Genomic DNA, 26,944 nt, shown 5'->3' with positions numbered 1-26,944 from the left:
GTACCAAGCGCTGGCTGGTCTATAGGGGGCGCCAATAAATCTTCCTGGAATTGAGCTCCGAGCTCCGCTCCCGAGTCCTGGTGAAGCTCCAGTTCTCCTGTGACCAGTCCAGTCACAACCCTGGGCCCAACCCTCCGTTGCCCCCCTCCCCCGCTCTGAGCGTCCTGCCAGTTCCCTGAACAGAGCTGGCCCCAGGCCGGCCACACAGTAGCTGTTTGAAAGGACTGACCCAAATAGAAACAAATGACCCTCCCTGGGGGCCGGCGGCACGGTTTGCAGAGTGCGGAATTCCGGCGGCCGGCCGGCCTGCAGTTCCCAATGACCATATTAGAGATAAGGACCTGGAGGTCCCCAAGGCCCGGCTGCGCTCCGCTTTCCCGAGGCCAAGCAGCCCTGGCTCTCTGGTCGCCGCCTGGACCCGTTCCCGGTCTCGATTCCAGGGTAAGTCGCTCAAAAAGAGCCTCGGTTTCCCTTATGTGTAAAGCGAAGACATCTTTTGAAACTGTCAGTGCCCCTGCCTGCGAAGCCCCAAGCGACGGAGAGAGGAGACTCGGCGGCACAAACGCGGGCTTTATTAAGCACATGTCGCTGCAAGCGATGGCCCCCAGCGACACCGCGGAGGAAAGGGTTCTGGTGAGAAGTCAGGACTTCGCCGACTTGCAACTTGCAGACGCTGGGGTTAGCCCGGGGGCGGGGTCACAGGGCCACTTCCGGCGGCTAAGAGCGGATAAAACTTCAAAACTTCCGACGGGGACAAACCCCTCCGTGCTCTTCGTACACACCGGAAGGAAATCGGGCTTTGGGTCAGATCGCCTCCTTCGAAAAGGAAAAGGACTGATCCTCTTTCTTGCATAAAGCCTGCGGAAAAGACTTCCGCCCACACCCAAGATGGCCGCCGGCGGCGCCGGGAAAAGGGGGGTTTCGGGCTGTGGGACGGGTCATTGGGAGGGGGCGGAGCCTCCTCTCCCCAAGTTCCGATCCCACCAGGACTGGATGACGCGCGTCCAACTGGGGCTTTGTCGCATCTGCGTGGCTGTGCCCGCGCTCTTCGGGCGAGGAAGTCCCTTCGGGTGGGAAGAGAGGGTTAAATGAGTTAGCCTGTCGTGGCAGCCCAAGTCGGAGCCCTTCACCTCCGGAATCCCACCGCTGAGATGCCCGGGGCCCTAAACCATAGCTCCCCGCATGACCCGTACCGAGTGGCCTCCTGACCACTTACGGAAGCTCCAGGGGTCGCTTAGGCCCTTAGAAATGGGACTGGTTAGATCCGAGACGCACCCTGACAGGGGAGCTGGGGGAGAATGCTTAGGACCTTGTGAGTATCAGAGCCCGAGACCTAGCCTCGAAGCCGGAACAGCAATCCAAGCACTAAGTGATTCTGAACTTGAGGCCAAAGAACCCGGATACCCGAAAGGGGCCGATCGCGAACACAACTACCAGCATGCCTCGCGCCCCGAGCATTCCGGAAACTCAGGCGCTTTGGCCTTCTGACGCTCGCTCTGGACTACAGATACCGGCAGGCCCTGGGACGCAGGAAGAGTGGCCCGGGGCGGGGTCCCCGAACTACTGATCCCGACATGCTTTGGGGCCGGCGCTCACCTTGAAGGAGCCCTGGAACTCGTCGCTCATCCTCCGGAGCTCGCGGCCATAACGCAGTGCAGCACAGAGGTTGGGGGGCGCTGAGCGCGAGCGCCCCCGGAAAGGGCTAAGCTCTTCCTCCTCCATCCCCTCATCTTCCTCGGTCCCCGCGGGGTACGAGCTGTGGCGACTCCGCGTCTCCACAGCCCCAGCGCCTGCACAGGGGATGGGGGCGGCATGAGTCCCCACTCCTCTGCGCCTCCAGCTGTGCCAAAGCCCTCGGCACCAGCTCCCCGCCCGCTGCTGTCCCTGGGTGCACAGTAGCTTGGCAGGTGCCTCAAAGTACCTCCGAGCCCCAGTTCAGTTCCTTCATACGTAAAGCGAGGGAAGCTCGTGGGGCTTTTTTGAAGATTCGAATTAACTTCTCATTAATCCCATAAATCTTAATTGAGCCCCAATAATGGGCCAGGCCCTTAGTGTACCAAATGACCTCTGCTGCTGTCCGTGCCATAAAATAAGGGCGTAAGTCGCAAAGCTATCAGTGCAAGGCCGCGGGGCCTCAGGGCAGTCCTTGGAGGAAATCAATCACTTGGATGAGATCTCCCGCCTTAGGCAGGGCTGAACTCTGGCTCTGCAAGTGACCTGCTGGGGCCCATTTGTTTCACTGTTGTGGCCTAGGGAGACCTTGGGCCCTGGAGAGCAAGGACCTGTCAGCAGCATGTCTGTACCTCCCAAAACACCTGCTTTGGAGAAGAGTCTGGAAGGGTCTGTTGACTTTTTTTAAGGTAATGATCATGGAGCACTATGTGCCAGCCCTGGGAATTCCCTCATGCTCCCAACCAGCCTAAGAAGTGAGTCCTAAAACGGCCTCCATTTTACAGATGAGAAGACAGAGGCTTAGAGAGTGGAGACTTGTCCACAGTCGCACAGTATGATGCTCTCAGGTTGGAAGTCTCTAGACTTCCGGAGCCCAGTGATCAACCAATGAGCTACACCTCTTCCCTTATCAGACCACCCTTCAGCTCTGAGCCAGTGTGCTCACCCGTGTGGGGGTAGACCTGTTCCCGACTACCAGTGGCAGTGGAAAGGTCACATAAAACAACGTGAAAGTGCTCTAGAAACTGTAAGTACACGACAGGTTGTCTTTCATGGTCACCTCTCCTGTGTTCTTAGTCTGTCTGACCTGTGTACAGTGTGCCATTCCTCCGCTCCCGCCAACCCCACCCCCAAATCTAGACCAACAAAGACCTAGAACCAGTCCCAGGAGCAAAAACCCAGAGCTACCTAGTACTGTGAAAGCCAGCAGGGAAGCGGTGCAGGGAAGGTGCTCAGGGCCCCCTGGCAAGGCCCATCTGTCGGGGAATGCATTTTGGAGGAAGTAAGATTTAGGCTCAGAAGCCACTGAGCCTAAATCGGTGTCTCGGCCTCTCCCAACGGACCTTATGCAAAGCCCTGTGGGTCACTTTCAGGGGCCATAGGGCCTCCAAGGGGCCCGGCTCCAGAGACGGGACTAAGAAAGCTAAAAAGGGAAGAGGGTGCTGGATCCAGAAAGGCCTAGGCTAAGAGGGTGGTCCGAGCTCCTGGCTGTTCTGAGCTTTACGGAAGTCCAGGCCTGAGATCGGGCAGGAACACTGTGAGGCCTCTGAGGAGTGATGTGGAAGTGGGGAACAGGGAGCTAAATCAGAAATCGGGACTAGGGATACAGGCTGGAAGAGTCAGGAACAGAAACACCCTTGACAAGGACACGCCCACCCACGGAGCACCTTTCCAGTTCTGTGGCGTGTGGGGGCGGGGCAGAGGCAGGGCCCCACCTCAACCAGTTTAATTTCCTGCTTTGTGATTTTAGCCCCCCACCCTTTATTTTAATATTCTATTTATTTATTTGAGAGAGAAAGAGGAAGGGAGTGCGTGCTCTTGGGCAGGGAGTGGGGCATGCTGAGCAGGAGCCCCACCATGGGGCCATCCAGATGCCCCACCTTGGGCCCTTCCTACTGGGGCCTCAGTGTCTTCCTCTATGAAATGGGGGCAGGGGTGGCGCAGTCAGTTGGGCATCCGCCTTCAGCTCTAGCCCTGCATGGGGCTCCCTGCTCAGTGTGGAGTCTGCCTCTCCCTCTCCATATGCCTCTTTCCCAGCTCACGCTCTAATAAAATAAAATCTTAAAAAAGGGGGGGGGGCGCCTGGGTGGCTCAGTGGGTTAAAGCCTCTGCCTTCGACTCAGGTCATGATCCCAGGGTCCTGGGATCGAGCTCCGCATCGGGCTCTCTGCTCAGCAGGAGCTTGCTTCTCTTCTCTCTCTGCCTGCCTCTCTGCCTACTTGTGATCTCTTGTCTGTCAAATAAATAAATAAAATCTTAAAAAAAAGAGGGGCACCTGGGTGGCTCACAAGGTTAGGGGGTTAAATGTCTGCCCTTCGCTCAGGTCATGATCCCAGGCTCCCTCTTCCTCTGCCCCTCTCCCCACTCATGCTCTTTCTCCAATAAATAAACCTTAAAGAATAAAAAAAAAAATTAAAATACATAAAATAAATGGGGGCAGTCCCCGTCTCCCAGGACCACCCCAATAACAGATGAGACAAGGAGAGAACCAGGTTCTGACCCCTTTTACATCCTGAAACCTCCCAGCTTCCCAGTGAGGCGGCCGCAAAGTCCCGTCCCCCACGCCCCCACCCAGGCTACGGAGGAAGAAGGGAAGGCACCTAGAGGTTAGGAACTTGCCAGAGGTCCTGCAGCGGGCACACCCTCCTGGCCACTTAAGGGCTCAAGGAACGTCAGCTGTTCTCCTTCACTAGCTTTTAAGAAAGCGCACAACCGGGGGCGCCTGGGTGGCTCAGTGGACTAAGCCTCTGCCTTCGGCTGAGGTCATGATCTCACAGTCCTGAGATCGAGCCCCACATTGGGCTCTCTGCTCGACAGGGAGCCTGCTTCCCCCTCTCTCTGACTGCTTCTCTGCCTACTTGTGATCTTTGTCTGTCAAATAAGTAAAATCTTAAAAAAAAAAAAAAAGAAAGCGCACAACCACCACACTTGACAGATGCCAGGTCCAAGAGTCAGAAAGCGAGTGACTTGCGGGGGGCCACTTGGTCTGGGCGCCATGCCCTCGCCCAGAAAACAGAAGAGCATTGGCTGTGTCAGGCTCACAGTTCTTCACCTGAATCAATTCATTACATCCTCACTCACCACATCCTATGAGGAAGGTTCCTCACCGTCCCCATTTTACGGAGAAGACTAAGGCCCAGAGAGGGTAAGTCACTTCCCCAATGTCACCCAGCTTGTAGGTGGCAGAGCTGGGATCCAAACCTAACCAGTCTCGATCCAGGGCCTGTGCCCTCAATGGTTATGCCCCAAGTTCCCAACATCCGCCCCACAGGCCACCTTGGGGGTGCCACTCAGGGAAGGCATCTCTGGGCCCTTCGAGAGTGTCAGCCCTACCAGGAACCTATCCTCTGGGGCAGGCTGTTTCCGCCAAAGCCATGGATGTCCGCGATGCCAAGCCAGCCACCATCAGAATGACAATCACACGTGTAAACTGAGCTTTTAAAAGTGTCCTTCTTGGTACTGGAAAAAAAACCTGAGGAATTTTCTGTGAACTCCCTGGGGGAGTGGACAGGCTCATTCTGAACCATCCCACTCTCCAATCAGCTCTCGCCTGGCACATTCCCACATCCCGGGGCTGGACAGAAGAGGCCTCTCCCCACTCTGGGGAAATGAGGTGGGAGGGAAAGGGAGCAGCTCCTGCCGGGGCGCTAGCTAGGGTGGGGGCGAGCTAGGGTGGGTGCTCAGGCTTGCCCAGGCACACCACCCTCTCAGGCCGCCTGAGGCTGGGGTGGGGGGGAGGGAGGGGCCCCCGGTGGGTGGGGCCCCAAGCCCCAGCAAAATTTCAAATTCTTTACCCTGGGGCCTCTGCGTAAGTGGGTGGGGGCCGGACACATCTAAGTTAACGCTCCGAGAGCATCCTTACACACTTTATCAAAACGCTGGTGCTCCGGGCAGCCTGAGGCAGTGAAGCTCGGCCATCGGGCAACACCGGGTTTGAATCCTGCTCTCCTGCCTGCAGGGGCTCAGCTACCGCTTGCCTCCCGCCCCCAGCAGGCAGCCAGGCTGGTGGCCCAAGCTGAGCATGCGGCGTGGGGCCCAGCAGCTTTCAGTACCTGCAGGAAGCCCAGGCTCCCCGTCTACCCTAAAGCCATCTGGGGTACAGAAATCCCTTACTGGCCTGCAAAGAACACACCCCATCTTGCGCGGAGCTGCTGAATCAGAAAAACACTCTAAAGCAGGAGCTGGCAAATGTTTTCGGTAAGGGGCCAGAGAGGAAATGTTTTGGGCCACTGCAGGCCACACGGTCTCTGGACAACTTCTCAATTCTGTGGTCATTGCTTGAAAGAAGCCATGAGCGATATATAATTGTGTTGCTGTATTCCACTAAAATGTTTATAATGTCAAAACCATTCTTAGCTCGCAGGCTGACAAAAAAAATAGGGATTTAGCCTGTGGCTGTGGTTTGCCAACCCCTGCCCTAAATCCAACTGTGTCTGTCCTCTGCCTGAAACCTTCAACGGCTCCCCATTGCCAAGGAAGTAAAGTCCAAACTCCTTAGCGTGGCTTTCAAGGCCTTTACATTCTGGTTCTACTTAACCTTTCCTTGTCCATTATCAGGAGACGTGGGTTGTCCATGTCTACGGCAGTCCTCGGCTCTGCTCAGGGTCTGGGCCAACAATTCACATTAACAACGAGAGCAACAGGGGCCTCTGGGCGGCTCAGTCAGTCAAGCGTCTGCCTTCGGCTCAGGTCATGATCCCAGCATCCTGGGGTCAAGTCCCATATCAGGCTCCTTGCTCAGCGGGGAGCCTGCTTCTCTCCCTGCCTGTTGCTCTCCCTGCTTGTGTGCTAACAAATAAATAAAAATTAACAACAACAACAACAACGGCAACAATTGTTGCAGTCTGGTAAGAACAGCAAAAGTTCCTCTGGGCCAGGCACTCTCTTTTTTCTTTTTTTTTTTTAATTAAAAAAAAAATTATTTATTTATTTGTTACAGAGAGAGAGAGAGCGAGCGAGCACAGGCAGACAGAGTGGTAGGCAGAGGCAGAGGGAGAAGCAGGCTCCCCGCCGAGCAAGGAGACCGATGTGGGACTCGATCCCAGGACGCTGGGATCATGACCTGAGCTGAAGGCAGCCGCTTAACCAACTGAGCCACCCAGGCGTCCCTCTTTTTTTTTTTTTAAATAAAGATCTTTATTTATTTATTTGACAGAGCAGAGAGAGATCACAAGCAGAGAGGCAGGCAGAGAGAGAGGGGGAAGGAGCCTCCCAGCTGAGCAGAGAGCCCGATGCGGGGCTCGATCCCAGGACCCTGGAATTAGGACCGGAGCCAAAGGCAGAGGCTTAACCCACTGAGCCACCCAGGCGCCCGCAGGCACTGTTTCTAAGCACTTTTCCTCTATTTTTTTTTTTTTTGAGAAGCTTTTTCTTTTTCTTTTGAAGATTTTATTTATTTGAGAGAGAGTCAGAGAGAACAGGAACAGGGTGACGGGTAGAGGGAGAAGCAGACTCCCTGCTGATCAGGGAGCCCGGATGCGGGGGCTGGATCCTGAGGCTCCAGGATCATGACCTGAGCTGAAGGCAGACACTTAACCAACTGAACCGCCCAGGCGCCCCAGCAGGTTTCCCATATTAACTGATCAGATCCCCCCTATAAGAAGGGAAGATGAGTTTCTATTCTCACTTTACAGATAAGAAAACTGAGGCAGACAGTTAACTCGCCTGCTCAAGTTCAGCCCTCTAAGGGAGGGTGGGGCAGTGTTTGAACCCTGTGGTCCGGCCCCACTGGGCTATCCTCCCTCCCTCCCCACCATCCACACACACTTCCGCAGCTCCCAGTGCACCTACCTATCCCAGGCCCTGGGCTCTGCGCTGGGGCTGTCACAGCACAAAAGGTATCACAGTCTCTGCCCTGGGGACAAGCACACATCCAGTCCCACAGGGCCCAGGGGGCAGGGAATGTGCAGAGTGACCGGGACTCAGTGGGCCTGGAGGGGGCGGGGCTCTGTGGCTCCCGCAGAGCCACCCCCTCCCCCTTGCTGATCTTTTCTGGGAAAATCATTTGCTTTTTAGGCATCGAAAACTAAGTCCAGAGGTGGGTGGGGGGAGGGGGTATCTTGGTGATGGAATGAGTGCTGTTATATGCAACTGATGAGTCACTGACCTCCAGCTCTGAAACCTGTAATACACTATATGTTAATGAATTGAATTTAAGTTAAAAAAAGAAAACTAAGTCAAAAGTTTAAGAACTCCCGTCAGTCCTTGCGAGTGATGGCTACTTTCTCCCTTGCAGCCCTCCTCATGGAAGGGTCTGGAGCTGGGGGAGGTGCCGCCGCCTTCAGGCCACACACCCACTGGTGCAGGAGCTTCCTCCAGTCCCGTCCTCGTTCACTCCCAGGACCCAAGTGGCCCTACTGCTTTCCAGCCTCTCCCTGCTTCCCCCGGAGAGAACTTTCAGGAACTCCATCCTAAGCCTCATAGCTCCTACCTGGCTGGCTCCCTCCCCTGGAAGCCCACCCTAGTGATGCCAGAACTCCCAGAGCCAGCCTACACCCCACACCGAGACCACTGCCTCTCCGCGCAGACACCCTCAAGCACCTCCCCAGCTGGGCTGAGTCAGGCACAGCCCTGGCTAAACTCTTAACTCCCAGCTGGACCCTTGGACCCCCGGGCTGAAGAAAAGCATAGCCATGCCGCCTCCACTGAAATTCATGGCCATGGGTGCCTGGGTGGCTCAGTCGGTTAAGCATCTCAGGTCGTCATCCCAGGGTCCTGGGATCGAGCCCCACATCTGCTCCCTGCTCAGCGGGAAGCCTGCTTCTCCCTCTCCCACTCCCCCCTGCTTTGTGTTCCCTCTCTCGCTGTGTCTCTCTTTGTCTCTGACAAATAAATAAGTAAGTAAATAAATAAATAAAACCTTAAAAAAAAAAAAGTGTCTGCCTTCTGCTCAGGTCATGATCCCAAGGTCCTGGGATGGAGTACCACTCAAACTCCTTGTTCAGCAGGGAGTCTGCTTCTTCCTGTCCCTCTGCCCTTCCTGGCTACTCATGTTCTCTCTCTCTCTCTCTCTCTCTCTCACTCTCGAATAAACAAGCAAAATCTTTAGGGAAAAAAAAAAGTTTATAATTAAAAAAAAAGAAATTGGCGACGTGGTGCCCTTGACATTGCCCAGCCCACCTCGCATACTCTGTGCTTGGGGACGGATGACCACTTCAAGACTGATCCGCTCTCCTTCCACCCTTTCCTGGAGGAACTGGCAGCACCCACAAGAGAAACTTCTACGGGGCCCCTGAGTGACTCAATTGTTAACCGTGTGCCTTCGAGGCTCAGGGTCCTGGGATCGAGCCCCACATCAGGCTCCCAGCTGAGTGGGAAGTCTGCTTCTCCCTCTCCCACTCCCCCTGCTTGTGTTCCTTCTCTCACATCTCTGTCAAATAAATAAAATCTTAAAAAAAGAGAGAGAGAGAGAGAAACTTCTACTACTTCCCATGTAGTATCTACTCACAACCACGTACCCATGTCCACTGTCTCCCATTTAGCTGAGCCAGCCCTCCCCAGGTGCCAGACCCCGGTCTCCTACTCGAGGACATCTCTCTAGTTAGCGTCCCTTCATCTCCTACCTCATATGGTAGTTCCCTGGCTCCTGGATTACCCCCCTCAGTTTCTAGACAAGCTATTTTCTTTCCCCTTAAACAACAAAACAACAACAGCAACAAAAAAACCAACCCCTCCTTGGGTCTTCGCTGCACCCCTTTCCGGGAGCACAGCTGCCCAAAGGCGGCTCCCCTTTCTGTCTCCACCTCTCTTGCCGTTATCCCTCCCTTCTGAACTGAGATCAGCCCTTCCCCCCATCCCCTCACCCAAACTGCAACCGCGTGTGTTGGCGACTCCAGCGGCCCTCTCCCAGATCTCCAGCCAGAAGCAATCCCTTGCTGCGTGGGCCCTGCCAGCTCCTGGTTTCCCTCCCATCCGGCTGCTAATTCCTTCCCTGCTGCCTCCCTCTGAAGGCCAAGGCCCCAGGCTCAGACCAGGCCCCCGCCTGTCTACACTGGCTGCATAGGCCTCAGAGAACACTACCTCTGGGATTGACAACTCCCAGGTGTATAAATCCCTCTTGGGCCTATCCCTACTGGAAACCTCCAACCGGCTGCCCAGAAGGCCCCCCTACCCTCACCTGGCCCACACCAGGCTCCCGATTTGGCTGTAGTTCCATCAGAGTCAAGGGCAGGGTCCTCCAGGTGCCCAGCCCAGATGCCTTGCGGCCCTCCCTGACTCCTCTCTCTCCTGTACACCTCACACCCAGTGTGTTGGCAAATCCTGCCAGTTCTACCTACAAAATAAATCCAGGGCCCAGCTGTGTACCACTTCCTCTGCCTCCAACAGGCACAAGCCATCCTCTTCCCTCACTGGGACTCTCCCAGCAGCCTCCCCTGCAACACCCCCATGGGGCTGCTTTTGCCCATTGCAGACTAATCCCAACACTGGTGATGTTCTTGATCCCCTATCAGACAGCCCTGCCTCTGCTCCCTGTCCTCCCACATGTTTTCACTCAAAGTGAAAGCCAATGTCCTGGCACAGGCCTTCCAGGCCCCGCCCAGATGCTCCTCCCACCATTCACCTCCCCTGCCGCATCTCGACCTCTCCTCCCCTCAGTGACCTAGACTGTGTCCTGCCCTCAGGGCCTTTGCATCGACCCTTCCCTAGGCTGGGATATTTTTCCACTCAGGATCTGTTTTTCTGGGGATGTGGGCAGGGCTCACCTCTCACCCCCTTCTAACCTTGCTTCTTACCACGCTGGGCTGACCCTGACCACCTCCATCAGAGTCACTCCCTCAGCCTTCTGGTACTCCGGATCCAGAGAGAAAGTAAAGAATGCTTCTGGCACCGCCAGGACCGCACTACAGCATTTGTTTGTTTGTTGACGGCCTGTCTCTTCCCACTCAACTAGAACCTGGAGGCACCACAAAGAGCAAGGACTTTTATCTCTTTTGTTCACTAATGTACCCCCCGGAGGCTGGGGCAGCACGTGGCACAAATGAAGTGCTTGATACTGAAGGTGAAGAGGAACCACAAGGCCCGGTGGAAAGCTGCGTGCGAGCAGCCAAGTGCAAAGATCTGGACGGTAAAGGAGTTAAAGAAAGCCTCTGGGGTTCAGTCTGACAAAGTGTGGGTGCGCGGGCCGGGGAGGAGGACTTCGTAAGCCTTCTTGTTCTTGAACCTGGGGATGGGGGGTCTTTCTGGCTTCATGACGTTAAGGATAGGAGTTTTGTTTACAGAAGATCTCTATGGTTGTTCCAGGTGCCAAGACCTGGGGTGGGCACTGGGGAGGTGGGCACTGGGGAGAAATGGCTGCCATCCTTTCTTTCGGCTCAGCACTGGGTCCCCTCGCTGAGTGTGTCCAGATCCCTTATCCTTCATCTATCTTTCTTGTTATGTAAAGGTAGTGGTGTTGTATTTTAGATTTTATTTAGATTTTATTTACTTATTTGACAGAGAGGCAGCGACAGAGGAAACACAAGCAGGGGGAGTGGGAGAGGGAAAAGCAGGTTTCCCACTGAGCGGAGAGCCTGATGCAGGGCTCCATCTCAGGACCCTGGGATCGTGACCGGAGCCCAAGGCAGACGCTTAACGACTGAGCCCCCCAGGCGCCCCTGTCTCTGGGTGATTTCTGTGCTGGTCCTAGGCTAACAGCTACATTCTTTGAGCATTTACTATGCACTGGCACTATAATTAAGTGCTTCTTATATATTTCTGGTATCATCCCAACAGCCCTACAACAGTGGTGATTAATTGCTCTGTTTTACAGAAGAGGAAACTGAGGTGCAGACAGGTTAGGCACTTACTCGAAGCCAGCCAGTTAGTGGGGATGCAGCTGGGGATATGGGGAACTACTGGGCAGGGGGCAAGGTGGACAGGCAGGTGGTTGGGGCGTGGGTACCTACCTCCATGGTGGCTGCTGCTGGCCGGCTGCCCCTGCTGGTGACCAGCTTCCCCTAGGAGGCCTGGGGCCGTCTGCAGGTGCTTGCCAAGGCCTGGGGGTTGATCGCCTGTGGGGCTGGGGCCCAGGCCCCTATCTGCAGGGCTGGAGTCTTCCTGCTCACTGGGCTCAAACTCTGGGATCTGGAACATGCTCTGGGCTGTGGGGGCAAGATGGCAGGTAGTTAGGGCACAAGCTGGGGCAAATGGTGGCTGGTGAAGGGAGGGGCAGATAACTGTAGTTCCCTCTCCCACCTTAGAACCCCACGTTCACCCGGGCCTCCCAGGCCCGGATCTGTCCACTGAGCCTAGCCGGGCAGGTCGTTCAGACTGTTCACCCAGGACCGAACTCTCCTCTTTTGGAGCCCTGGTGCTGTGAAGCAGTCCCAGTCCCCTACTCAGACCCAGGCCCAACCGGCCCTCGGTGGCGGCACACGAGTCTTACCCCAAGCCCGATCTCGAGGAGGCCCCTGACCCGGGCCTGCCGCCTCCCTCTAGTACCGAGGGAGCCCGGCCCTAGTTGCCCGGGCAACGGGAACTGTCACCGACCCGGCCCAATCAGCTCTTGAAATGTCACTAGGGCTGGCCAGGGGGGCGTGGCCGCCCCGGCCCAGCCTCCGCCCCCGCCGGCGGACAGGCTCCCTGCCCACCGTCGTCCTACTAGGTCCCTGTCTCGCCTCCCGCCGCTCAGTTCCCGACTTCCTTGTGCCCGAGCCAGGTGTGGGAGCAGATGAGGGATTCTCTGGGGTCCCCATTTGGAACCTGGAGACCAGCTTCTGCTGACAAACCCTTCAGCCCCTCTGGGCCTTAGTCTCCACTCCTGTAGAATGAAGATAATGACACCTCCCTTAGAAGCCAGACAACTTTGTAAACCGAGTGATTACTGTGGGTGAAAGCACTTTGCAAAGGCTTCAGTTGAAGCTCAGCCGTCGATGCAGGTGTTGTTGCTGTTGTCACTGCTTCATCTGGATGAAACTGTCGTTGCTGTTGTCACTGCTCCGTGTGGACTGGGTAGCCGGGTCGGGAAGTCCCGCTCCCTCTTCCCCACGGCGGAAACCTCGCACGGCCCGCCTCGGGGGCACTACTCTCGGCGCCAGCTCAGGAGAGCTCGAGATAAGCGAGGGAGCCTCCTCCCCGGCAGGATGACTGCCCCGGCGCAGGAGAGGGGGCCCCGTTGAGGGTGGCCGTAGGACTCGCGGGAGCAGGCAGCCGGCCAGGTGAGCGGGAACTGCGGCCCGCCGGGGAGTGGGGCGGGCGTGCCTCCCCGGGACTGCGGGGCCCTGCGGGTTAAACCCAGGGGGCGGGGCCCGGGGGCCATCTTGGCTGTGGGCGGAAGTTTCCTTCGGAGAGCGGGTGAGGGGGAGTTGTTGCCGCCCCCCCCCCCGGCCGGGCGGCGCAGTCTGGATTTGGGGATAGGGAGGAGAAACCTGGGAACTGGCGGCCCCCCAAACAGACGAGGGCAGGTGGCTCCGGGCACGGCCCACCCGGGCGCCCGCCGGATGCGGTTCCGCTCCAGCGTCTCGGCCTCCCGCTGCTTCTAGTAACCCCTGGCGCCCGCCGCCAGCGCACCTCGCGCCAATTCTCGAACGGCTCCGCGCCGGGCGCGGCGCGGGGCTGCGGAGCTTTTGGGGGCCAGGCCCTCCGCATTTAGCGTAGCGAACGGCGCCCGCGCAGGCGCAGGCGCGGGCGCGGGAGGGGGCGGAGCAGCGGGAGCCGGGGAGCTGGGGAGCCGGAGCCCCGGGTCCCAGCGACCAGAGCCGGCTCCCCCAGCGGCGTCCTGAGCACCCGGCATCGGTTTCCTCCCGGCCGGCGAAGCTGGAGAGTGGATGCAGTGGGGGGTGGGGTGGGGGCGGGGCAGCGTCCGGAATTCCGAGGACAGAAGGCAGAGGCCACCCCCAATCCGGATTATTGAAGGGGAGAGAGACCCCCCAGTTTGGGGAGGGGGAGAGCTGGGCGTTGAGCGTCCCCCGCAGCGGCCGCTGCCTTCAGCCGAAGGGTATCTGCCGGCTCTCCCCCTCCAGCGGGGACGACTCCAACGACCAAGGCCAGGGACCCCTGTCCTTCAGGCTCTGCACCCCCTCATCCTGGCTCTGGGGCTGGCCCAGGGAGGATATCCTGCCCACTTCCCGCCTCTGCCTTCCAGAGGGTCTGTCCTTCCACTCCCCAGAGTAAGGGGCTGCCTGTGTCCCGCTGCAGGGGCAGGGTCTCCCTGTTGAGGGGGAAGGGCCTGGCCAGCTGCAGCTTCTTTTCTCCTGAGCTCCCCATCTCTGTCGCTGCTCCCTGCAACTCCCACCCCTCCATATTTATTTCCCTGGCCCCCTGCCAGCCCCTCCATCTCTTTCTCTGGGATTCAGGCCTCCTGTCCTGACATGGAGAGTAACCTGTCTGGCCTGGTGCCTGCTGCTGGGCTGGTTCCTGCGCTGCCTCCCGCCGTGACCCTGGGGCTGACTGCGGCCTACACCACTTTGTATGCCCTGCTCTTCTTCTCGGTATATGCCCAGCTCTGGCTGGTGCTTCTCTATGGGCACAAGCGTCTGAGCTATCAGACAGTGTTCCTGGCACTCTGTCTGCTCTGGGCTGCCTTGCGCACCACCCTCTTCTCCTTCTACTTCCGAGATACCCCCCGAGCCAACCGTCTGGGACCCCTGCCCTTTTGGCTTCTCTACTGCTGCCCTGTCTGCCTGCAGTTCTTCACCCTGACACTTATGAACCTCTACTTTGCCCAGGTAACCATGGTAACGGGTGGGGGTGGGCTGTGGGGGCGCAGGCCCAAGGGCCCAAAGGAATGATGGGCATCTCTGCTCCCAGGTTGTGTTCAAGGCCAAGGCGAAGCGCCGGCCGGAGATGAGCCGAGGCTTGTAAGTACACGGGATGTATGGGCATATCCCCCAGGCCAGAGGCAGGGAGCAGCCTGGTGTCTGTTTCTTTCTTGCCCCCCGACCCTGTGCAGTACCAAGGCGGGGACAACTTAGCAGATGTTTGTGAAAGAGCCATGAAAAGTTAGGCACGTGGTACAGACAGCTCAGCAAAGGCACTGCACCCGTGAAGGGCAGCGTTGATAGAAACAGCCATGCTAGTGTGAAGGGATAGGGTCCCAGCGTCATCCCTGATGAAAGAAAAGAGGGAGGCTCCAGCCCTCAGAAGCCCCAGACCGCACTTGCGGCTGACCTTGGGCGGTGATAAGCTTGTCATTTGTATAACGTCTTACGGTTTATTAAGAGCTTTCACAAACACTCTTATAACTTAACCTGGGAGGCTGTTATTATCCCCATCTGAGAGATGAAGAAACTGAGGCCCGGCAAGGTAAAGCCACATGTTCAAGGTCATAGATCTGGTGGAAGCCAGAGCCAGGGCTTAAACACAGGTTTCTTTCTTTTCTTTCCTTTCCTTTCCTTTTTTCCCCCTTTTTAAAGATTTTATTTATCTATTATCGAGAGAGAGAGTGCACAAGTGGGGAGAAGGGCAGAGAGAGAGGGAGAAGCAGACTCCCCGCTGAGCAGGGAGCCTGGGATCACAACCACAGCCAAAGGCAAACACTCAGCCTCAACTGACTGAACCACCCAAGTGGTTCACCCCTGAACCACCCCTGACCCCACGTCTCTGACTCTCAGTCTTGTGCTCTTTCTGCTCTACCATAGCTGTCAGTCACTGTCTGACCTCTGTGGGCCTCGGTTTCCCCATCTGTGAAACTGGAGAGCCAGGGTTCAGATTGGTTGGTCTGGGCTGATTCTGATTGACCCTGAGGGAATTTGGGGGGGAGGGTCAGTGAGTGCCAGCGATGGTTTCCTGGGGCTGACTGTGCTGTGGGCTGCAGGCTGGCTGTCCGAGGGGCCTTCGTGGGGGCCTCGCTGCTCTTTCTGCTGGTGAACGTGCTGTGCGCTGTGTTGTCCCGCCGGCGCCGGGCACAGCCCTGGGCCCTCCTGCTGGTGCGAGTCCTGGTGAGCGACTCCCTCTTTGTTATCTGCGCACTGTCTCTTGCTGCCTGCCTCTGCCTTGTCGCCCGGCGGGCGCCCTCCACCAGCATCTACCTGGAGGCCAAGGTAGGGCCACAAGCCCTGATCCCCGGGTGTCCCTTGGGGCCTTTGGGCAGTGATCGTCTGGGTAGAGAGGGAGCTGGAGCTTCCCCTCCCTGAGGGTCCTCTTTTGTCATCTGTGCCAGGGGACCAGTGTGTGCCAGGCAGCTGCGATGGGTGGCGCCATGGTCCTGCTCTACGCCAGCCGGGCCTGCTACAACCTGGCGGCCTTGGCCTTGGCCCCCCGGAGCCGGCTGGATGCCTTCGATTATGACTGGTACAACGTCTCTGACCAGGTGGGCATTCAGCACGGCAGCTGCCTCCCTAGTGGCCATGGCTCTTGGCCCCCAGTTGGCCTCGACTCTGTCTGGGTCGCGCCCCCTGCACCCCCCACCACCACCACAGTCGTGGATTGATACAAACTCCTGTCTTCCCACAGGCAGACCTGGTGAATGACCTGGGGAACAAAGGCTACCTGGTGTTCGGCCTCATCCTCTTTGTGTGGGAGCTGCTGCCCACCACCCTGCTGGTGGGCTTCTTCCGGGTGCACCGGCCCCCGCAGGACCTGGTGAGGGCCAGCGCAGAGGGGTGGATGCCGGGAATCCCTGGGCCAGGGTCTGGCGGGGCCGTGGGGAGCCAATGGTGGGGCAGGAGAAAGCACGATGGTGGTTTCCTCCCCCAGAGCACGAGCCGCATCCTCAACGGGCAGGTCTTTGGCTCCCGTTCCTACTTCTTTGACCGGGCTGGGCACTGTGAGGATGAGGGCTGCTCCTGGGAGCACGGCCGTAGCGAGAGCACCAGGTAGGAGCCCTGGCGCTGCCTCAGGTCCTCCCAGCTCCCTCCATTGAGCCATGGGGGACCTAGAGCCTGGTCCTGCCACTTTCTCCCCTCGCCCCACCCCTGCCCGCCCCTGCTTCCTGTCTGTCCTGGGTGAGGTCTCTTCTACTTCCCACCCCAAGTTGCAGTTTGCCATAGTCTAGAGGGTTCAGGCCCTAGGTGCTGGAAAGGTGGAGGCCCTGGGCCTTGTGCTAATAAGCCTCTCTCCCTCCGCCAACTCTTGTGGTTGTGGCCCCGGTCCCTGCCTTGGGACTGATCCTTGTTTCTCTGCCTGCAGCATGTCGGGCAGCCTGGGCTCCGGCAGCTGGTACGGCGCCATTGGGCGGGAGCCGGGCTGGTGCGGAGGCAACCAGACACGGACCACTCCTCTGCTCTTCTCCCAGGTGCTGGGACCAGGTGGCCACCACCACAGTCTCTACTCCACCCCACAGACGTGATCCCCTCCCACTCTCCCCACTAGAACCCCCAGACCCTAGTCCTCCCATCCCAGGTCCCTGTGCCAAGTTCATCTGCCGCTTCTTGCCCAGGATCATGAGAGGCTGTGGCCGCCTCTGCCCCTGGCTGGCTCCTTGCTACTCCTGTCATAGTGAGCTTGTGCTGTCCCCTAGGATGGGGGGGCGTGGCCCTGGCTGCCAGATGCCCACAGCACCTTGGCATGACCTGCCGTCTCCACTTCTGCACTGGAGCCACCTACCTCTCCTGCACCTGTCACTCAATAAACAGTGTCCGTGCCCCTCGTCTGTGTGCTGTCTTGTCTGTTGTCGCCTTTGTGTTCTTCGCACAGCGGCCTGTACAGCTGAAGGCTGATCAGACCCAGGCCCTCCCAGGGTGTGGCTGGGGTGGGGGGCGGGGACACTTACCTGACCTAGGCTGGTGGGCAGGGAGAGGGAGGAGCCTGCAGTCAGAGGGGAAAGGAGGCCAGAAGAGTCTGTCCCCACTCCAGTGCTCTCTTCTTTTGAAAAATGTCTACTCTCGCCTCAAAACCTGCTTCAGATGTCACTTCCTTTATGAAGCCTTTCGTCTCCAGGTCAGGGAGTCATGTCCCCACTCCAGGGTCCAGTGGCACCGTGATTATGGGTCTCTTAGGCCTGTTCCCCTTGCCGGGTTGGGATTTCTGGAAACCCTGTTTCCCTGTCATCCTCCTAACCTGGCATTCTGGGCCAGGAATTGGTCCAGGGCCATGGAGGAGTTGGCCTGGGACTGAGAAGCCCCCACCTCCCCACCAGGTGTGGATTTGGCCAGAGAGTTGGGCTGCCCCCACAGTCTCTGCCTGGTGGCCCCGAGGGCCCCTTCTCTGGCTCCCCCTAATACCACGGTCACTGCCTTCTGCTGCCATGGCATTGGCAGAGCTGACCTCTGTCCTGTGGCTGGGAGTCATTTATCAGAGGGTCTCTCTCCTGTCCTATCAGAGGGCCTGATCATCACAGCTCATCGGAGTTCTGGACCCAGCACAGAGCCTGTCTTGAAACTCTCTGCTTGGGATGCTCCTGGGCACCGGGCCTTCAGGGCTTCCAGACCGGGCATCTGACACTGACAATCGGCTTGAAGCTGTACAGTCACTCTCTGTTGAAAGGAAGATTGCTAATATTTGTAGGACACTTTGTTGTGTGTGCCAGCCTCTGTTTTGAGCATTTACAAATAGTGACCTCCTTAATGCTCAGAACAGCACTCTGAGGCGAGAATTAATCATGCCTTTTCTGTAAGTAGGGACAGGGAGGCTCTGGGGAGCTTGCTAACCGCATCTGCGCCCTCTGCTGGTAGGGGGTGGTCAGCCTTAGATCCCAGGCTTAAAGCCACCCACCGTGGGGGCTGAAGACCCCAGGAGGGAGGATTTTAGGAGAGCTCGGGGTTTCAAGAAGTGGGTGGGAACACAGAGGGGAGCAGTTCCAAGACCTGCCTGGGCCCTGGCTGTTCAGGCTGTGGGGGAGGGATGGTTCCATGCTGCGATGGCCACGGAGGTGAGGACCAAGGAATGGCGCGGGAGTAGGGGTAGGAGTTGCCCCCGGCATGACTTTCCAGAACTGGGTCCCAGCCCTACCTCGGCCAATTCCAGGTTGTTTCCGTGGATCCCTAACCCTTTGTCCCGCAGGGCCGCCTCCCTCAGGAGTGCTGAGCCCATGGGCCAGGGTGTCCCCAGGGGCGGGGAGTTGAGGGCCCTTCCGATCCGTAGTGGGCCTGGGAGATGCTGGGAGATTAGCGTGGCGCCTGTCCGGAGAGGTGAGCCGGCAGATGTCCAGGCCGGGGCCGTGCCGCGGGCCACACTGGATGGCCGGCGGGACAATACCAGGACTCCAGTCTGAGACTCCAGGCCGGACCCAGCGGCGACCCGTCTCGGGTTCCTCTGCCCCTCACCTGCCGAGATCCGCTGGAATTGGGGGGGCTGGGCGGCCGCAGGTAAGGGGCTGCGGGGCACGGCGCCGCCGGCAAGGGCGCGGCACGGAGGGAGGCGCGGCGCTGGAGGGGTTAAGCTTGGAAGGAGGGGGTTTCTGGCAGCGGGAGGGGGGTCCCAGCCCCGGCGGCCGCCCGCTCCGCCCCTGCCGCCGCCGCCGCCTCCGCGGCCCAGCCGGCACCGGCGAGGCCGCGCCGGAGCTCGGGCCGCAGCCGCAGCCGCAGCCGCAGCCGCAGCGGGGCCGACAGTGAGTGCGGGGCTGACGCGGGAGGGAGTGCGGAGCGCGGGCGGGACTCCCCGGCAGGGAGGGGTGCGCGGGGGGCGACCGGCCGGGCGGGGCGCGCACCTCCCTCGCGTGGGCGCCTCCGGGAGTCGTGCGGCAGCGCGTCCCGCCGCCCGCAGGCTCCCGGGCGTCAGCGTTGAAGACTCGGGAGGCGGTGGGAGCCAACGGCGGGCGTGCAGTGTGTCTGGGTGTCGGGCGCTGCGCTGTGGCCCGGCGGCTTGGGTGTGTGGACGGGAGTGTGCGCACACGTGCGCGTGGACCTCGGGTGCCTCGGCCCAGCGCGCACGGCCCCGGGGGGTCCGGGCGTGCAGGTGGAGCGTGTGCGTGCAGCCTGGGCGGCGGGGCGGGCGGGAGCTGCAGGGCGGAGCGTGGGCGCGCGGGCCTTTGTGCCTGCGGGTGTGCGCGTGGGCGCCGCCGCCCGCTGTCCCGGGGGGGCTGACGGCTGTCCCGGAGGATGCTGCCCCAGGGTCCGGCCCTGGTCGCTCCCGCCCAGTTCCTTCCCGGAACCCCGCACGCTTCCCCACCCCGCCCCCGCCCCGCCTCGCCTCGCCTCTGCGCTGCGACCGGGACCCGCCCCTGGGTTCCTCGAAAGCCCGGCGGGGCACTGGGAGACCCTGGAGGCCACCCGCCTGGCCCTTTGCGGGTCGCGGCAGAGCGGGGAGAGGCGGGAGTGGGGAGAGAAGCGCGAAGATCCTGCAGCAGCCGCAGCGGAGGAGCCGGGACCCGCCATCCCCGTCCCCGCCCTGCGCGGTCCGGCCTCTCCGCCCGCTCCCCCTGCGCGCGCCTCCGCGCCCCCTCAGCCTCCAGCTCCAAAGCCGGTTCCTCACGCCCCCTCCAGGCCCCCTGGCATTTTCTTGCTCGCCCCGGGGGTCCCTCAGCAGGCTCAGTCTCTCTTTCCCCCTTCCACTCTCCTTCCTTTTCCTTCCCGGCGCCCTCTTCTCTTCTCATGTCCCGGAGTTCCTGGACAGGGGCTGAGGGCCGGGCAATGGAGGTAAGGGGGGGTGGGCAGAAGAGGGGGGGGACTGCGTGTGCCCTGGTACCAAGTGTCCTGGCAGAGGGATGTGAAGAGAAATCTATGGGCAGTAGGGCTGGGGGCTCCAAGGACCTCTGGGTGTGTGGGGGCTGGAGGAGGAGGAGGGCGGAATGAGGGATTGACCCCAGCCTCCCTGGTTCTACCCGCAGTGACCGCAGCTCCTCAGGAGCCCCCTGCCCGGCCTCCCCAGGCGGGCAGCGGAATTGGCCGGGCCCCTGGGCGCGCCATGCGCAGCACCACGCTTCTGGCACTGCTGGCGCTGGTCCTGCTCTACCTGGTGTCCGGTGCCCTGGTGTTCCAGGCCCTGGAGCAGCCCCACGAGCAGCAGGCCCAGAGGGAGCTGGGGGAGGTCCGAGAGAAGTTCCTGAGGGCCCATCCGTGTGTGAGCGACCAGGACCTGGGGATCTTCATCAAGGTGCGTGGGTGGGCAGGAACCCCCTTCTGGAGTCACCCAGGACCCCCCAAAAGGAGCTGCCTGCCAGTGGGGCCCTGCACTGGCTTGCCGCCTCCAAATGGGCACCCAGTGAGGGAAAGGTGCAGCCGAGGGGTCCAGGGCGGAAGCTGACATCCAGGTCTCTGTGTTTTCAGTATGGTGTCCGTGGGGACATTTGGCCACCTTGCTTTTCCTGGCCTTGCACTGAGCTCCTGGACTGGCTCCTTCTGTGTGATGGTGGTTGAGCAAAGGAACCAGTGAAGGAAGAAATTAATAAGTGGCTGGGACACACAAAATATGTTACCTTGTCACAGGCCTAACACACTGGTTCCTGGTTGCCAGATGAAACCCAAGGTGCCTGGGTAATTGTGAATTTTAGCCAGTAAGCAACGACTACTTTTAAAAAATACATATGTCCCTTGCAGTATTTTTATTTACTGAATCTGGCAACCTTACACTGGTTTCTGCACTTCTTTGGAGTCCCAGATGCCTTGGAGATGCCCAAGAACACTGTGGACACCCCCCTACCCCCTGGAAAAATGCACTTAGATTCAGAGGGTGTCAGGACACATTTCAGAGGGTTCCAGGATGCCCTAAGTCTGCCACCACCATGGATACCAGGTTAGGCACCCCTTTTCCCCCAGGCCACATGTTTATGATGAGGCTAGAGGAAGGGGTGGGTTCAGGTTTGGTTCAGTGACTAAAGAAAGTTCTGGGCTTCAGCCTCCTGGGGTGCTAGCACGTAAGCACCTTTGTTGCTTCTGTGATTTCTGAGTCACTTTCATATAAACAACCCAAGGATTAACTTTAATAAGTGGATGTTTATTACTTTGAAGAGTAATTGAAGAGTACCCCTTCTCCCCTTCTCTTCTTTGGGAGGGAGGAACCATGGGCCTGGAGGCCCCAGTGTTCCAGCTGATTCCCAAGGTGGTGGCAGGAGCAGAAGCAGAGATGAGGGCGGGGTGGGGCTGGAACTTAGGCTGCTTGACATTGACTCTGACAATTCCAGAATGCCTAGTGAAGCACAGAGAGGCCTGGGCAGGAGGATGTGTCTGGCCAGACCACAGGGCAGAGCGGGGGAGGGAGGGAACCTGACCTATTTTATCTTCACGATGTAAAGGCTTTTTTCCTGGATAAAAAAAGAAGAAAAGGAAGGGCAGAAATTAGAAGTGTGGGCGACAGCTGCTTTCTCTCCTACAGCTAGGCAGTCCTGCAGCAGTTATGCACCTACTGTGTGCTAGGTGCTGTGCTACTACACCATAGGGTGAGCAGGGAAATTGCTATGGAGTGGGACAGAGGCAGGCTCTACCCTAGAAGATGTCACTTTGGGATAGGGGGACAGTTCCACGGACAGATCACTGTAGGATTCAGTGGAAAGGGAGCTTTCCTTGCTTCCTTCTTTGTTAAACACCTGTTGTATGCTGGGCTCTGAGCTAGGTGCTGGAGGCAAGGAGGGAGATGGGGTGGGGGTGGGGGGCTTTGGGAGGAGCTGGTAATTGAAATGAGGCAGGTGAGACAGAAGGGTAGAATTTAGAGATGTGATTGGTTTGGAAGAGACCTGCAGGCAGAGAAACAGCCTGGGCAAAGGCGGGGAAGTTGGAAAGGCGCAGAGTGTTTTGCAGAACTCGGATTTAGCAGATGCCTAGTCATTCGAAGCAAAAATTAGAACACACAGGATGACAAGAGATTTTTTTTCCCCCAAGTAGAGAATTTATTGGAAAAGTCTTGCAAAATAAAATTTAAATCACCTTAATCATACATTTCACTTCTTGGCTTCATTTAAGAATTACTATTACAGGAGGTGGGATCGTCTCAGAAAATCTGGGGGTAAGATCACACTGCAACTTGGGTTTCAGAGGGGGCCCCCAGGAGAGAAGGCTGGGGAAAGGGAGGTGGGGACTAGATGAAAAGGGGCTGAGATGCTGGGCTGGGAATTTGGACACTATTCTGGGGCAGACAGTGGGGAGCTATGGAGGATTTGGGGCAGTCACTTTAGGAAGATTAATTTGGAATGGGTCTTGCTAATGAGGATTGCAGTCAGAGAGAAAGAATGTGGTTTTTTGATCTTCCCCACTGTCTTTGTGCCTTGGCTCTGTGCCCCTTGGGGAACGGCCCCCTCTGCCCCCCAACCACCCATTGTGCTCTCAAATCTGTGTCACTTAAGGCAGACACTCTGACAACACAGACTCTGTCTTGAAGGGACCTGCCAAGGTGGCAAGAGGGGCAGACACATGGCCATTTCATTAACTTACTCCTATTTATTGAGCACCTACTATGTAAGCTCGGGGTTTGGGTTGGGTGGGGGTTTGTGTGTCCATGAGCCTTCCAGTCTTGGGTACAGAATTTGATGGTATATGAACCTTCCTGGAGAAAGGTTCCCTGACTTCCATCAGATTTTCTAAGGCAAGGAACTAAAACTCAGCTTTCCTAGGGGCGATGGGAGTGGTGAGATCTGTGGAAAGTTGGAAATCACTGGGCATGGGACTAACTTAAATGCACAAGGGTTATTTTAATTCTTCACAACTGCCTGAGGTAGGCGCTAGCAGCATTGTCCACTCCTGACAGAGGCAGAAACTGAGGCACAGAGAGTTAACTTGCCCCTGGGGTCACAGAGCACTGAGATTTGAATCCAGGCAGTCTGGTCCAGGTCTGCTCCTGACCGCTGTAAACTAGAAATCTTTTGTGTGAAATTAAGGGGCAGATAATGAAAATCTTTTTTTCCTTTTTTTTTTTTTTTAAGATTTAGTTATTTATTTAGAGAAAGAGTGCTCTAGCACACACACACTCTTGCAAGAGGAGGGGGTGGGGGGAAGGGGCAGAGGGAGAGGGAGGGAGAGAATCCCAAGCAGACTCCCTGCTGAGCATGAGCTCAACAGGGGGCTCAGTCTCAGGACCCTGAGATCCTGACCCTGAGATCAAGACCTGAGCTGGAACAAGAGTCCACCCACTGGCTTAACTGCCTGAGCCACCCAGGTGTCCCAGCTAAAATGTTTCTAAAACAATGTGAAGGTGAAACACAATTGGGCCCCCCAATTTGCAATGTCTGCTCCAAGGGACTACCCTCAGGAAGAAGGGAGGGAAGGGGAGAACCGGGAGGGGGAGGGAGGAGGACATCACTCTGGAGACTGGAGGGTCCGGGGCTTGGCCAGGACGGTAGGGAAGGGCTGAGGTTCCTCCTTCTGCGCCTTGTCCTGCAGGATGTGGCTGATGCCCTGGGAGGGGGTGCGGACCCTGACATCAACTCCTCCAGTAACAGCAACCACTCAGCCTGGGACCTGGGCAGCGCCTTCTTTTTCTCGGGCACCATCATCACCACCATCGGTGGGGGAGGGGACTGGGCGCGTGGAGGGGGGCAAGGGGCCGCCGGGCTTTCTCCTGGGGGAAGGTGCAGAGGGAGGAAGTGGAGGCCAGGCAGCCCCCTAGATTTCCTGCACGGCCCCTCTGCCCAGGTTACGGCAACGCGGCCCTGCGCACGGATGCCGGGCGCCTCTTCTGCATCTTTTATGCGCTGGTGGGGATCCCGCTGTTCGGGATCCTGCTGGCAGGGGTCGGGGACCGGCTGGGCTCCTCTCTGCGCCGTGGCATCGGTCACATCGAAGCCATCTTCCTGGTGAGCTGTTCCTTGCCCTGCGCGCCCTCGCGCTGAGCTCGGGTTACCCTTGCCTATGTCCCCGCCCCGCCCGTGAGCGCGCGGGCCTCGAGGACGCGGGAGCCTCGCTCACAGGAGCCCCGACGAGGCGGTGTGGGGGTGAGTGACTGGAGGTTTTGGCGACGTCTTGGGTCCCTCCTGCCCGTTGCCCCTCCCTGCAGAAGTGGCACGTGCCACCGGGGTTGGTGCGAATCCTATCGGCGGTGCTCTTCCTGCTGATCGGCTGCCTGCTCTTTGTCCTCACGCCCACGTTCGTGTTCTGCTACGTGGAGGGCTGGAGCAAGCTGGAGGCCATCTACTTCGTCGTGGTGACGCTCACCACGGTGGGCTTCGGGGACTATGTGGCCGGTGAGGCCACCTTTCTTGCACTGCACTTCTCTATCCACTTTATTCATGCCCAGGGACCCTGCACTCTTGTGTCTCCCTCCAAATTCCCTGTGGTGCGTGCGCGCTCACAGGCACTCGCTCCAATCCCCACGTGCCCTCGCGGAATGCACCTTCACGTTTTTGCACGGATGCAACAGCTCATGTGCCCTTACATTCTGGCATGCCTGCACCCCGATGCATGCTCACACATATATTAAGTGCACCCCTCCTATGAGTCACATTCTTATATATGTGCGCCCCTCCCATATGCCCACATTTTTGCGCGCAAGCACACTCGCGTATTTTTATCTGGCACACTTTCAAGTAATGCACACTCGTCCTGCATGCGTTCACACACACCGATTGATTGCCCCGGGGGAGGCGGATCTTCTCACTGAGCTGGGAAGAAGGGAGGTGAACCAGGAGCTCACAGGCTTAAAATCGGCCCCACAATCAACATCTTTCTGGCCTCCCCGGTGGTATCCCAGGCGCCAGCCCCAACCAGAGCAATGCAGCCTACCAGCCGCTGGTGTGGTTCTGGATCCTGCTCGGCCTGGCCTACTTCGCCTCGGTACTCACCACCATCGGGAACTGGCTGCGAGTAGTGTCCCGACGTACTCGGGCAGAGGTAGGCGCCCCTGGGTCGGCCCTTGCGCTGTGCCGCTGATGCGCTGTACCCTAGCAGCGGGTTGATCAGTCGGCCTCCCTTCCAGAGCGTGGGCTTCTCAAGGCAGGGACTGAGTGCCCGCCCCCCGCCCCCGCCGTGTGCACCCGGCCCGGGGGCAAAGGGTTAAACTTGGATCGGTTTGCTGAGGACTCTGTCTCCGCTGTCATGAATGGGGCTGAGAAATTCAGGGAGAAAAAACCAAAACCAAAATTAGGGAGAAAAAACCAAAAAACAAAACAAAAAAAGCAGGAAGCCCAGTTGAATGTAACTTTCAGATAAATAGCAAGTAACATTTTAGTGTAAGTATATCCCAAATGTTGCACGGGACGGACGTGCATATATTAAGATTTTATTCGTCGTTTATCTGAAATTCACATTTAACTGAACGACCTGTGTGTTGTGTCACCGTACTGGCCGCGCCGGCCAAGGAGCTCGAGAGAAGCGCAAAGGTCTCTAGGGGGCACGGGAAGGATAGCTGAAATCGACCCGGGGCTTTCTAGAAAAGCTCCTGGAGGAAAGGTCTCTTAGGTTCGGACGGAGGAGAGGAGAGCGTGTCGCTGGGTGATGAGCCTCCCTCCCCCCCGCCCCCCCCCCCCCGCCTCTCTGGCGCGCTGAGATAGGAGGATGGGGGCGGGGGGGGGGAGGGTGGCCGTGCCTGATGGGGTAGGTTCTCGGGGTCGCAGAGGCCGTCGAGGACCCACGGTCGAGGACTGCCTTTACTTGTCGCGCAGATGGGCGGCCTCACGGCGCAGGCCGCGAGCTGGACCGGCACGGTGACGGCGCGGGTGACCCAGCGAGTCGGGCCCACGGCACCACCGCCGCTGGAGAAGGAGCGGCCCTTCTTGCCTCCGCCTCCGTGCCCGGCGCAGCCCGCCGGCAGGCCCCCGTCCCCGCTCCCGGTGAAGGCCGAGCCGCCCTCCCCGTCTTCCCCGTCCACCCCGCCCACGGCCTCCGCGCTGGATTACCCCAGCGAGAACCTGGCCTTCATCGACGAGTCCTCCGACACGCAGAGCGAGCGCGGCTGCGCGCTGCCCCGCGCGCCACGGGGCCGCCGCCGCCCCCCTAACCCTCCCCGAAAGCCCGCGCGGCCGCGGGGCCCAGGGCGCCCGCGGGAAAGAGGCGTGCCCGGGTAGGGGCAGGACCCCCGGCCCGGGCCTCTCCAAGGGCTTCGTTCTTGCGCTCTCCCCGGCATGCTCTGCTTGTTTGACCAAAGAGGCCTCTCTCGACCGGACCGAGGCCTGCGGAGGAGGCTGCGGGCTGCCACACCCCGCTCCTGGCCCTCTCCTCACTTCATCCATTTGCAGACCCCCCAAGGCTTTCTGTCTCGCTGTCTCGGCTGGGCCCGTCCCTCACCACACCTCACGACTGTGCCTCAAAAGCCTGCATCAATAAACGAAAACAGTTTGCACCGCAGCGGACGTGCGCGCTCCGGGGACGCGAGTGGGTGTGGGAGTGCTTGCGTCGGGCCACCTCCCGGGCAAGCCAGGCCTCCTGTTGACAACCCTCTACCCACCCCCCGGGGCTGAGCCCCTCCTCCCCACGCCTGCACCCGAAAGGGCCACGCTTGGGCCCGTGTCTCCGCCGGGAGGCTACCGGGTATAGGGTCCGGAGTAGGAATGTGCCATGGTGTTCTGTGCGTCTCCAACCTCAGCGCAGATACAGGGCGGTGGGGACAGGGGAGAGAG

General features: G+C 58.8%; 3 protein-coding genes across 7 annotated transcripts; 2 read left to right on the top strand and 1 right to left on the bottom strand.

Annotated features, from left to right (window-relative positions):
• Nucleotides 1-551: 551 nt before the first annotated feature.
• Nucleotides 552-13,378, bottom strand: BAD (BCL2 associated agonist of cell death). 5 transcript variants are annotated; one of them, XM_080817309.1, is made up of 4 exons: nt 13,017-13,378; nt 11,556-11,750; nt 1,597-1,790; nt 552-1,064 (listed from the first exon to the last, which is right to left on the bottom strand). In XM_080817309.1, exons 1-4 carry the CDS (start codon nt 13,234-13,236, stop codon nt 939-941), a joined length of 735 nt encoding a protein of 244 aa, XP_080673435.1. In that variant the 5' UTR covers nt 13,237-13,378; the 3' UTR covers nt 552-938. The 5 variants fall into 5 exon arrangements, with proteins under 5 accessions (XP_080673435.1, XP_080673439.1, XP_080673437.1 ...); XM_080817313.1 differs by lacking the exon at nt 13,017-13,378 and adding an exon at nt 12,474-12,864; XM_080817311.1 differs by lacking the exon at nt 13,017-13,378 and adding an exon at nt 12,352-12,413.
• GPR137 (G protein-coupled receptor 137) lies at nt 12,209-17,179 on the top strand. Its single transcript, XM_080817260.1, has 8 exons — nt 12,209-12,806; nt 13,944-14,315; nt 14,398-14,447; nt 15,404-15,629; nt 15,749-15,898; nt 16,042-16,170; nt 16,285-16,403; nt 16,717-17,179. The coding sequence occupies exons 2-8, from the start codon at nt 13,959-13,961 to the stop codon at nt 16,874-16,876; spliced, it is 1,191 nt and encodes a 396-aa protein (XP_080673386.1). The 5' UTR covers nt 12,209-12,806; nt 13,944-13,958; the 3' UTR covers nt 16,877-17,179.
• Nucleotides 17,180-20,274: 3,095 nt separating this feature from the next.
• Nucleotides 20,275-26,392, top strand: KCNK4 (potassium two pore domain channel subfamily K member 4; the record flags this gene model as incomplete). Its single annotated transcript, XM_080817884.1, has 6 exons — nt 20,275-20,559; nt 23,775-23,898; nt 24,027-24,187; nt 24,388-24,574; nt 25,081-25,220; nt 25,991-26,392. Exons 1-6 carry the CDS (start codon nt 20,371-20,373, stop codon nt 26,390-26,392), a joined length of 1,203 nt encoding a protein of 400 aa, XP_080674010.1. The 5' UTR covers nt 20,275-20,370.
• Between the last annotated feature and the right edge of the window lie 552 nt (nt 26,393-26,944).

The sequence above is a fragment of the Martes martes genome (genome assembly GCF_963455335.1).
Source record: "Martes martes genome assembly, chromosome: 10".
NCBI classification, from domain to species: Eukaryota; Metazoa; Chordata; class Mammalia; order Carnivora; family Mustelidae; genus Martes; species Martes martes.
Note: the sequence above shows the minus strand (reverse complement) of the source record. Positions and strands in the feature narration are given on the sequence as shown.